At 55.0% G+C, this 12,308-nt stretch overlaps 1 protein-coding gene across 1 annotated transcript; it reads left to right on the top strand.

Annotated features, from left to right (window-relative positions):
• Positions 1–2,040: 2,040 nt before the first annotated feature.
• Positions 2,041–11,754, top strand: LOC144732832 (serine/threonine-protein kinase pim-1-like). Its single transcript, XM_078614448.1, has 7 exons — positions 2,041–2,505; positions 4,191–4,300; positions 4,963–5,013; positions 5,181–5,486; positions 5,739–5,895; positions 8,359–8,535; positions 8,799–11,754. The coding sequence occupies exons 1-7, from the start codon at positions 2,415–2,417 to the stop codon at positions 9,092–9,094; spliced, it is 1,188 nt and encodes a 395-aa protein (XP_078470574.1). The 5' UTR covers positions 2,041–2,414; the 3' UTR covers positions 9,095–11,754.
• The last annotated feature ends 554 nt before the right edge of the window (positions 11,755–12,308 follow it).

Raw genomic sequence — 12,308 nt, 5'->3', positions numbered from 1 at the left:
TTTGCAACTTAATCGATACCAGTGAAACATATCGATTAAGGAGGGGGGGGGTGGGGGCTGCGTCTTACTTTCCGGAGCGTCTTATAGTCCTCATAACCTTCACTAAAATGTGCCCGATCTCGACAGGACAAGCCAAGAAGATTTTTTGAGCCTCTTTATAATAAAGAGAGGTTTGGGGGGGGGGGGGGGGGGGTGCAAGTGCGTCTTATAATCCGGTTTAAACACGACCACTCCGGTAATTATTCGTTGATTAATCAGAACTTAATTAGTATGCGACAAATATTGTTCATTTTACACGTCGCTTTTTGCGTAAGTTCGCCTCGACAATTAACAAACGTGAGCCATGATATAATTAGTGGCGAGGAGGGAGGAGGAGGGAGAGAATGTGGAGTGGAGTCATCGGCGACTTTTTCTCCCCCCAAACGCTGCAACTAACTTCACTCTCTCACCCTCCGGTCGGTTTATTTTTAAACCTCGCGTTAGAGTTTAAAAAACATTAAACTACAATAAAGAAACGAGCTCTTGTTGCGAGATTATTGGGGGGGGGTAGTCCCCCCTCCTCCTCCTCACCCCAGACTGTCTGGCCGCTACGTGCGGCGCCTACTAACGCCGTGGCTCACCCACACGCGCACACGCGCGCGTATTAATTTACAAGTTGTGTTTATTTTCATTTATTTTACGTTGGCGGAGCGGGGGGAACGGGAGAGGCGTTCAGTTGGAACATTTTTGAGGGAAATTATTATATATTAAAAATTATTATGTTTTAAATTTTTTATTAATGTTTAAAAAAAAACTTCAGTTTTCCGGATTATAAGACGCACCCGAAAAGTAAGCCGCACTACTCCCTCCCCCCCATATATTGTAATTTACAAAGGAATAAAAATGTGCGTCTTATAATCCGGAAGACTGTGCCGTTTTCCCGTCCCCCCATGTCTTCTCAAGCAAATGTGGATGGGGCGCGTCTTATAATCCGGTATAGGTGACAACATATGTAAAACTTTAAACATCTTATTGGGGGGGGTAGTGCGTCTTATTTTCCGGAGCGTCACAATCCGTGTGTTATCAACGAATGTGAGGGGGGGGGGGGGGGTTTGGTTGTGTCGTTGGTGAATGTTGATGATGGGGGGGGCATTTTGAGTATGGGGGGTCCATGTTGATGATGGGGGTACTGTTCATTTGAGGATGGGGGGGGTCCATGTTGATGATGGGGGGGCATGTTGAGGATGGGGGGGGTCTATGTTGATTATGGGGGGGGCATTTTGAGTATGGGGGGGTCCATGATGATGATGATGGGTGAGCATGTTGATGGGGGGGTCCATGTTGATGATGGGGGGCATGTTGAGGATGGGGGGCTGTCCATTTGAGGATGGGGGGGTCCATGTTGATGATGGGGGGCATGTTGAGGATGGGGGGGGCATTGATTTGGCGCGCGACTGGCGGCTGTTGGTGTTGTGTTATGGTGGTGGGGGGGGGGAGCGTTGCCGAGAAGGGTCACGTGACTCATTTGGCGCCTTTATTTCCATCCCCCCCCCACCTCCGTCCCTCCCCCCACCTCCGTCCCTCCCCCCGCCGCCATGCGCGTAGCGCGCGCCGCAGCGTTTTGGCGGGAATCCCGAGACCCCCTCCCTCCCGACACCCCTTGCCCCCCCCCCACCGCTCACACACCCACCCCGGCGTTTCTGCCTCTGATTCTGATTGGAGGGTTTGAATAACCCCCGTCGCTGATTGGACGAGGGGCCGTGACTGACGGAATGCGACGGTTTTTACTGCGAGAAAAATAGCGCCGCGGCTGCTCGAACGCGTCCCGGCCGATTTCAACGGAATAAAAAAACCGGAAATCTAATTTTCCCGTTAAAATATATTTCTCTCATATTTAACGTGCAATAAAGCGTCGTTGCAGCTCGTTCCCCGGGTAAAAAAAAACCGCGTAATATTTAGTGTTTTCGCCGGGGAAATCCCGAGCTGGCGGAAGGATATTGCGCGGCGTCGAGGCAGTAAAGCGGCGGCGGCGGCAGCGGGCGCGGGGATATCGCGGTGAGGGGCGCGCAGTGCTCAGAGCGGCTTCAGCAGTCGCACAGTGCAGATGTGAGGGCATATCATCTCCTAGCAGCCCCCAATCTCAACGTAACCAAGGCGCCCTTTGGAACACCGTAACCCACCCAAGTCAATCGAACCGACACACCCCACCCCCCACCTCTGTCAACCAAGCCGGGGAGACACTCCTTCGGATACCATCTACTCAAGCGGGGACTACGTAGTCGGGGACCTAATCGCTCCCGCGTCCTCCGCTTATACTCAACAACGCGGGGACGACCTCTGCGTGTTCGGGACCTCCACCCCACGGCTCCACGACGCGACCCCGGGCCTTCAGCGGCGGGGTGTGCCAGGGCGAGCGGGAGTCGGCCCCGCCGAGAATGCTGCTCTCCAAGAAGGCGGCCTCGTTCGCTCACATCTGCCCGCCCGGCGCCGCGGACACCCCCTCGTGCAAGAGCAGCGTGCACACAGGTCCGTCGTAGAGACTCACTCATCATCCCCCCCCCTTCTCCCCCACACAGCTCTTCCACTCCTTGTCCGCTCCCCGAAGCGGGGGTCTTGTCGACCACGCTCTCCCCGAATTCGCTCTCGTATCCATTCGTTCTCAGTGATTGTCCATCTCTGCGTGTCGCTCTCCCCTTTCTCCCTATGTCTAGTCGGATCATCATCTCTTCCACGGCTTCCCCCCGATCATCCGCTCTCTTTGGGGGTCCCCTACCCACACACCCCCGCTATGGTCGTCCGCTCGATGGGGTCCCCCCGTGATCCCCTCCGCCGCGTTTCCTGCCGCTTTGTTTTGTTTTGGTTTTGTTCGTTTCCCGCGCTGTGGGGCGGCACGTGGTGAGTGGGGTTGGGGGCCGTGGTATGGAGAGGCGATTTTTATGGGTTTAGGTTTGTTGTGGTAGGGTTTATTTTATAGGATTGTGGTGGTATGGTTTAATGTATGGGTTTGTAGTGGTAGGGTTTAATGTATGGGTTTGTGGTGGTAGGGTTTAATGTATGGGTTTGTGGTGGTAGGGTTTAATGTATGGGTTTGTGGTGGTAGGGTTTAATGTATGGGTTTGTAGTGGTAGGGTTTAATGTATGGGTTTGTGGTGGTAGGGTTTAATGTATGGGTTTGTGGTGGTAGGGTTTAATGTATGGGTTTGTAGTAGCGTTGATAAAATGTTAACTGTTTTTGGGTTTGTGGAAGGGTGTATCGGCTAAGATGTAGGGTTAGTGGTTTCGATGGGTTCGGATTTGAAGTGGGTATGGGGTTTTGATTGCGGGAGTGGGATGTGTGCTTGTTTAGAATGAAGAGTTTGATGCGCTTCGTGTTAATTTTCGTGATTGCGATGTGTACGGGGTTAGGATTGTACGGTTGAGTTGGGGGGTGGTGATGTTCCATTGTAGACATGGGGGGCGTTCGGTAGTGTATGGGATTCACTGTGAAGTTGAGGTGGTTTATAGAGGGTACTGAGTTTTCTCGATAGGGCTTCCGCTGTAGTTAAGGGATTTTTATGATGCTGTGGGGTTTAAGGGGATTTTCACTGGGGTTGCTGCTCTAATTAGGGGGGTGTGGGTGGCGGGGTCAGTTTCGTGGTTCAATTTGGAGTGGAGTGGGTTGGAGGGTTTAATAGGATTTGGGGGGGGGGGCGCGCTGCTGTTTTGGTTTAATTATCTTTAATTGCCTCGTGACGTAACCAGGCAACACGAAGTTTAACAACAACAGTGCCACAGATACCCCGCTTAAACACATCGTCATCGGCCGTGATCAGGCCACTGGTGGATTACAGCTTCCACCCGGACTTGATTATGTATTACAACACGGACACCCTGTTTTATATGGTGTCCTCTTCCCAGTGTTATTATTACATCTGGCACCCGCCATCAGCATTCCTTTAACGAGCCTGACTTATGATAAACCCCAGAAGAATTGACATCGAATTCAAGAGCTTCGTTGTGTAAACAAATGGTGATAGATTGTATTATTTGTTTGGCCCTGTGTTTCTCTTTCGATAAGGGATCCCTCAGATAATTAACACGGACCCCCCCCCCTCACTATACGGGAGAGGGAAGGGTCTCCCACATTCCCTTATAAAAATAGACCCCCCCCCCCAATCTCCCTCTCGCCGTGGCTGATCTCCCCCCCCCCCTCTGTGTGTGACCCCCCTCAGGGCGTGGAGAGAGGGAACCCCTGGAGAAGCTTTACCAGGTGGGACCCGTACTGGGCAGCGGCGGCTTCGGCACCGTCTACCAAGGCGTGCGGGCGAGCGACGGCCTACCTGTGAGCAGCACACCAGTCTGCAGCACACCACTCTGCAGCCACACCACTCTGCAGCACAGCACTCTGCAGCCACACCACGCATTAGCGCACACGCACCGGCACGCCGCACCGCCGCGGACGAACACTTCACCACCACCATCCATCCATCAACCAACCCCGTGGCACACACCCACACGACACAACGCAAGTGCATCAAGCACACACGCCCCCCAGCTGAACGCGGCGTTAAGATGAGTCATGGCGCGTGTAATTCACCCCCACGCCATCACGCGCAGTGTAATGCAAAACCACTGCCAACACAACGCCATAACAACACCCGTGCACAACGCCACTAACGCAACCACGGCTACTTGCAAATCAAGTGCACAACACCGTCGCTTGGAGGACGCCAACCCATGAGAACCGTTAAATACAAAACAAAACGCCATATCATAGTTTCTAGACACGGCAACAACCCCAAACATCACAACACAAACTCATTTGCACACAGCCCATTCGCACCAAATCACAGCGCTCGAGAATTCACTCAGTCTCACCCCCCACTCACCCTAACCCACTCCACATGATCGCTGAGCCCTTAATTGGACGTGATGACGCAGGAGGGCGGGAGTTAATTGCCTTGTGTTTGTTCCTCTACCCCCACCCACCCACCACCCCTGCAGGTCGCAATCAAGCACGTGTCCAAGGAGCGAGTCACCGAGTGGGGGCAACTAGTGAGTACCACAATCTCTGCCCTGAGCCCCCCCCCCCAATCATCCCCTCTGACTACACACAGCCCTAACTTTACAGCAACTCCACCGCGTCTACCATACACATACACCACAGCCCTCCCATCCGCACCCTTGCCCGTAACATCGCGTCGCCTGCACTTCTTCCCCAGCCAAGTGGCGCTCTCGTGCCGCTGGAGGTGATCCTGCTGAAGCGGGTGGGGGGCCCGTACCCCCCCGTGCCCTGCGGCGGTGGAAGCGGAGCGGGGGGCACCGCCTGCGCCGTTCCCCACCACCACAACCACCACGGCAGCCACGGCAACCACCAGCGCGGCGTCATCCGCCTGCTGGATTGGTACGAGCGGGCGGACAGTTTCGTGCTGGTGCTGGAACGCCCCGAGCCGTCGCGCGATCTCTTCGACTACATCACGGAGAGGGGGGCACTGCCCGAGGCGCTGGCTCGGGACTTCTTTAGACAGGTGCGTCGGGCACGGCTTGACGGATCTAGCCAGCCGCTACTCATGCACGACACCGTGATGCCACTACAAACACGCGACGCTGAAAGAACAACGCCTGCAACGATGGTCACTAAATAGTGTTCGGTTTGAATGTTGTTGAATTACTCCTGCGCAATGAAACTCCACATTCTGTGATGTGGTGATTGTAGCGGCCTCTTTAAGTGGCTGGGGCGGCAGTGGTCGTGTGCTAACCCCCATGTGGTGCTGTGCCAGGTGGTGGAGGCGGTGAGACACTGCCACGCGTGCGGCGTCCTGCACCGAGACATTAAGGATGAGAACATCCTGGTGGACCTCAAGACCGGTGAACTCAAACTGATCGACTTTGGCTCCGGGGCGCTGCTCAAGGACACGGTGTACACCGACTTTGACGGTGAGAGGATCACAGCTCGCTTTTAGGCCTCTTGCTGAGTTGGCAAGCCGACCGGCGTGCCAGATCACGCACTCGCCAAGCCTTAAGTCGCACACTAAGCACTCACTCGCATACTAGACTGGTAAGTCACACACACGTTCGTTCAATAACACTTCAATCCATCGCATGCTCCGACCACAATGCTCGCTCACTCGCATACTGCACGGATTAGTCACGCACTCGCTTCACCAGTCGCATGCTAGCCTGATCAGTCACACGTTCATACACTAGCTCACACGCTCAACTGTGTTCGCCCTCCCAGTAACTCGCGAACTTGCTCGCTCAACAGTCTGCCCACTCTCTCGCTCACAAGAGGCTACTGCTGTGTGATGTTGGCTCGCTTTCACTGCCCGTGAAACGCATTCATTACTAACACACGCGCACTTGTGTTTGGTGGGAGGCTGGGTTTCATTAAAGGCAAGACTCGGAGGCAGCCCCAAGTGTCTATCCTTGGGCTAAACGAAAGGGCGAGGGCTCGCTTTAGCCGCTGTCCTGCGAGTAGCGAATTCCACACATTCCTCGCTCAAGCGCGCGGGGGGCGATGATTGTGTCGGCAGCGTCAGCAGCGAGTCCGCGATGACCTTTTAGAGCCGTGTGCGTCTCTCTCTGTGTGCGTGGCGCGGGGCCAGCTATGCGCAGGCAGACGCAGTTCGCAAGCACGAGAAAAATGTAAACACAGGCGCGGCGAGGTGGCGGGGGTGGGGTAGGCTTAGGGCGGAGGCGGGGAAGGGAAGAGGGGGGTGGTGAGAGGGGAGAACTCGGGGGGTGGGGCTGCACAGAAAGGCTGTGTGATGTGGTCGGGGCTGGGCTGGCCGCCCGTCGCCACCCAACACCCCTGGGGGCTGATGACGCTGGCAAGAGTCGGGCCGGGTGGAAAGGGAGGGGATGGGGGTAGGGAGATCGCTGGGAGATGGTAGAGAGAAATGAGTTGAGAGAAGTCGGGAGAGGAAAATTGAGGGAAGGGAGTTGGAAAAAGATGAGGAACAAGCATGGGGCTGGGGGAAGGGACGTTTTAAGAGAGATGGGAGAGAGGGGGTAAGATTGTTGGAAGAGGGGGAGATGAGTGCGGGAGAGAGGATGGATGTTGAAGCAATGGAAAGACGTAGAAGGGGGGGGGGCGTTAAGAGGGGGTGGAGGGAGAGGGGTTGGGATGTTGTTGAACCCGTTTCTGGAGTGGCGCCACGTCAGCGTGAGTTGCTGGTAGTTTCTACTGCGCGCCTTGACTTTTATTTTATTTAATCCTCGTCGCTATGTAAACACGGGTGCGTCACGCCGCGTGTCGATTTCCTATCCCCACCCCCACCTCCCCACGAATATTTCCTACCTCGCTCGCCTCGCTCGGCCCGCCACGATCCTCCTTATTTGTTTGCCGAAAGGCCGTAATTATAAGCGGGGGCGGCTGTGACGCATGTGTGTGCCCCCTGCTATTGTGAGACGATCGCCACGGTATGACGAGCGTGAATTGCCCGAGCGGTGGTGGCCTTGAGAGCGTGCGCCACGTCCGCACATTTGCGTGTGACGCGTGGCCTCGTCACACAACAGCGACGGTTTCGCCAGCGTCACCATCACCACCACTACCGTTACGCATTCGCTACCAAGGCTGTTGCAACAACCACCACAAACGTCAAGGCTACTGCCAAGACGAAAACGATTAGCAGACACCGATTCGACAATCAACACTCCCGCTTGTCCTACAATAATTATTTACACATCCACCACCGCCTACAGGGAGGACTTTCCCAGAACTATATGGCATTACCCTTATCGTTTAACCTTATTATAACCAGACCCAAAAATCCCGCGCGGTGTGAAGGGCACGGTAATTTCCCAGTTTTCTGCACCGCACGGCGTATTGCGTCGGTGACGGAGCATGCGTGGCAGCTGAGCTGACGTGGCACGCGTGCGTGGGTCGGGCTTTGAGCCACCGGTGAAACGTTGAGGAAGACTGGAGCGAGATTTGCCCATCGCTCATCGTCACCGTTAGTCATGGATTTTGTCCCCCCGCCCCCACCCCCTCTCCTTTCCGAGAAGTATGTGGCTGGCGGGGGGGGGAAGGAGGAAATTGCACAACGTGAAAAACCCAGAAAAACTGCTCAATAGCACTCGCCACCACCCCCACTCGCTTCCCGGCAGTGCGCGGACGTGAGTGTCCATTCGCGTGTGTCCGTGTGTGTGCGCGCGCATCCTAAGCTTGTCTGTGTGACTTGTGTGTTTTGATGTCCGAGTGTCTGCGCGTCAGTAAGTGCAGCGCCCCCTAGTGTATTAACTAATATGCCTTCTCGGAAGCTGCAGTTCGTTATGAATGATTTTCCTGGAACATGGGGATGGTGCGCCGCGAGAGCTGCAAAAACGGAAATAAATGTCACGTTTTAAAAAAGTGCAACGTAGTAAACCCCGTGTGCATCTGTCTTGTGTCCCGTGCAGGCACGCGTGTGTACAGCCCCCCCGAGTGGGTGCGCTGCCACCGCTACCACGGCCGCTCGGCCGCCGTGTGGTCCCTGGGTGTGCTGCTCTACGACATGGTGTGCGGGGACATCCCCTTCGAGCACGATGGCGAGATCCTGCGTGCCCATGTCACCTTCCGCAAGCGCGTCTCCCCTGGTGAGGTGGCGCACGGCGCGGGCGGGCGCACGCATGCACACCCACCACTCGTTTGCACCGCCAATACACTTGTCTGCGTAACGACTGATACAACTAGTTAGTGACACACTGGCAATGGAGCCACGATTTAATTTACTGCGAACACAACTGGCAGACGAGGTGTGTGCTGGGCGGCCCCCTCTGCATGAAACGCGCACCGCGTCGGCATCGATTGTAAAACCGCCGCTAACTCTGTCTCCGTGCATCTCTCCTCGCCCATGCAGAGTGCCAGCACCTGATCCGGCGCTGCCTCTCCGTGCGCCCGTCCGATCGCCCGTCGCTGGACGAGCTCCTGCTCCACCCCTGGATGACTCCGGGCATTGGCGGCGGCAGCGGCGTCGGCGGCAGCGTTGGCGGGAGCGTCGCCGCCGTAGGAGGGGCAGGGCCTTCGGGGGGCACGGTGGTGGACCCCTCCGAGACGGCCCTTGGGCCCCCCCCCTCGGAGCTGCGGCGACCATCGCTGGACGAGGACGAGTCTGAGTCTGACGACGCGAGCAGCAGCAGCAAGGAGAGCCTGTGACAGTGATGATGACGACGACGATGTTGACGATGTTACATCATCCAGCAGGGAGAACCCTGAGACAGTCATGTTGCCGAGAGTCTGTCGATGAAGGTCGCCATCGCATCAAGAGGAGAATGTCGCGCGTCCTGAGTTTTTTCGATGAGCAAGGCGGTGCCACAGCTTTGCACGTCATCAAGAATTTGAGTCACGAGCCAGGGATTTCATCCCACGTTGCTGCACCTCATCAAGAATGAATTGACCACAGAAGAGGCATCTTCGCGAGACCGTCAACAATTCCAGTCTGCACGGAGACGCGACGTCGTCACGCATCATCGGGAATTCGTGAGCCCCGAGTCGAGAGACATCGTTAACAATTTGAGTAATGACCCATTGACAGACTCCACATCGTCAAAACCTCATCATGACCCAGAGACTTGGTCCCCTCCCACATCGACAATGTCAATCTGTGACCCTCGGCAGACGTGGGTCGCGTTAAGTTATTGTTTGTGAATTTCACCCTGAAGACTTTTGGCTTTTATTATTTTAATTTCTGTACGACATGAAGGACGCCAACCACCCTCCTAAGACTCAACGGCCGATTTCAAAGCGTCGCCCTGAAGGGCGGGCGAAGATAAGCTAGACATTAATTTAATTTGTGTTATTTTTATATGAGTATTATAATTATTTTTAGTACTACTACTGACTTGTTATTTTCGTGGTGCAATTGCCCATGACCTGCAAGTGCTCGCCGTATAAAACCACCGTGCCTATCGGCTGCTCTGGTGGCACCGTTTTCGGAGTGTGGGGGGGGGGGGGCGGGGGATGCTGAGAGAAGATGGGGGGGGGGGTCCTCCTCCCCCCTTACATCACCGCTTCGACAGAATTTTTCAACGGACCGAATAGTGCCCCCTCTCGCCGCTCCCTCGATGGGTTAATTTAATGAACTTTTTAGTAGTGTGAGTAATGAGCGTCGGTTGCCACACTCACGGTTACCGGATGTGTAAGTTATTGCGTTAGTTTCCCCGTCGTTGCTGAGGTTTGTTTTTATCTCGTTGCGTGCGTGAGTGACGTCACCTCGGAATGCCAAAAACCCTGCCTGCGTGGACTTTACGCATCTCGTCTCTCGTTCACCTCCTGACCCTCGCCACACCCCACCGCCCCCCCCCTCAAGTCGAGAGGAATCTGCCGGTGGCGGATTGTGGGGTTCGCTCACTGCCTTATACCCCCCTGAACCCCAACAGAATCACCCCCACCCCTTTCTCTTTTACCCCCTCTGCTTCGTCCTTACCCCCAGTTTCTCGTCTCATTCAACCCCTGCCCTCTCCCCCCCTCGGGGTATCTCTCTCTCCTTCCTTCCCTCTCTCTCTACCCATCTCTCTTCCCCATATCTCTCTTGCACCCCCCGCCCCAATCTCGTTATTTCCCTCCCTGTGTCCCATGTTGATGATGCACAACCAATGCAATGGAGGCTGCCGTTCTTGCCTCGTTCTGTTTGCGTAGAATTTGAATTCTCTCGCTGTTGATCTCCGCGAAATGCAACTGTTGCTACCGTAGCTATTGCCGCGTTGCTGGTGTTGATCATTTAACTGCCCCCCCCCTCTACCGTGGAGGGGGGTGGAGTAATGGAGGGGGTCGCCACCGCCAAATGTTTCGAGTTATTTATTGTTGATGTGACGGTGATGGCCGCGCTATTTATTTTGCGTCGTGGTCGTCTGTCTTGAGTGAAAGGGAGCCCATCCTGAGTTCCCTGCCCCCCACCGCACTGCGGCCCCCCGTGGTGTTTTAAGTTTACAGCTTCCCCCCCCCCTGTCTACCCCTTCCCAGCACCAGCTGCTTGCCCCCTTGTTCACCTGCTAATCATCCATGTACCCCCATCATCCATGAACCCCCATCATCCATCTACCCCCCCAACCCCTTTGCTTGATGAACCCCCTGCACTCCCACAATCTCAACCCTTAACCCTCCCCCTGTACCCCCACCCCAATTCTGATCCAATCCTAGCTCCCCCCTCCTCTACCACAACCTCTTGGCCCTGACCTCACGACCTCGAATATCATCGGCTAATTGGCTCGAGTCATGTCATAGGTCGAGTGGCCTGTCTCATAGCGTCAACGGACTCCCGGGAACCTGGAGCTTCCCCCTCTGGTGGTTTGGCTTGGGGTGAGGGGGGGTCCCAACCCAAGGGGGGGGGCCCATTTTGTTCCTACCCTCAGGGACAACGAATTACGCAACCCTCCCAACTCTCCCTCCCCCTTAGTCCGAGTGTGATTAGAGCGTTGGGTAGGCCACGTAACAATAATAATAATAACGGTGAAGGGGATGATGATACTGGTAAATTGCCTTTCCTTGTGTGTGTGTACATAGTGAGTTGGCAAGAGGGTGGTGGGGGGGGTTGTTATGGGGAAAGGAGAATGGATCTGATGCAATTTTAACTTCTATTTATTTCAATCTTCGTCCTCCGCAGTAGCGCGTTTTTTGTAAATAAATTGCGAGGGAGGAGTGGGGGACCCCCATCAATCTCACCGCCACCACCACTGCGATATTTAACCCCCCCCCACCCCTCCTTTGAGGTCTTAATAATTTGAAGTATTTTGTGTTCTGTGCACGCGGCCAGTGCTGCTGCTGTGTACGCGGTTATTTTTTATACGGATTTCAAATAAAGTTGAGCATTTTTTGTATCTGCTTGGTGGTCGACATTGGATTTTTTTTTACTCTTTGATGGAACATCTGGTTTGCACGTGGCGATGCCGTGTATGCACATACTCGCATGTACAGCAGCCGCTACTCTCCACCAAGTGGGCAGTGACTTCACAGCACTTGTGCCAGGCTACGTGCACCTTGGGAGCGTCACGCGAAGTGTGGAATGCTCGCGCTGCTTGCGAGGAGCGTCACGGGACACACCCCAGGTGTTGCGTGTTAACTTCTTTATGGCTGACAGATGCACCACCCGTGCACCACACATGGCATACAACCAACGCAAAGGTCCCCCGTATAGCCTTTCAAAAGGCTTTTGGTGCAAGTGCTGATAGCGAGCAGCCCGTTGAGGCCGTCACGGCACATAAAGGAGTTTGTGTGGCCAGAACCACGTCTGGCCGCTTGATGCTGACGTTTATAAACCAAACTAGTGAAGGCGGAGGTGTCCATGGGGAGGTGTGGGACAGTTTCAAAATGCTGTATTCGTGACTTGGGTCGCCCAGTTCGCAGGCCACGCGCGTGTGTTTATGCACAAATA

The sequence above is a fragment of the Lampetra planeri genome, chromosome 44 (genome assembly GCF_965212315.1).
Source record: "Lampetra planeri chromosome 44, kcLamPlan1.2.h2, whole genome shotgun sequence".
NCBI lineage: Eukaryota > Metazoa > Chordata > Hyperoartia > Petromyzontiformes > Petromyzontidae > Lampetra > Lampetra planeri.
Note: the sequence above shows the minus strand (reverse complement) of the source record. Positions and strands in the feature narration are given on the sequence as shown.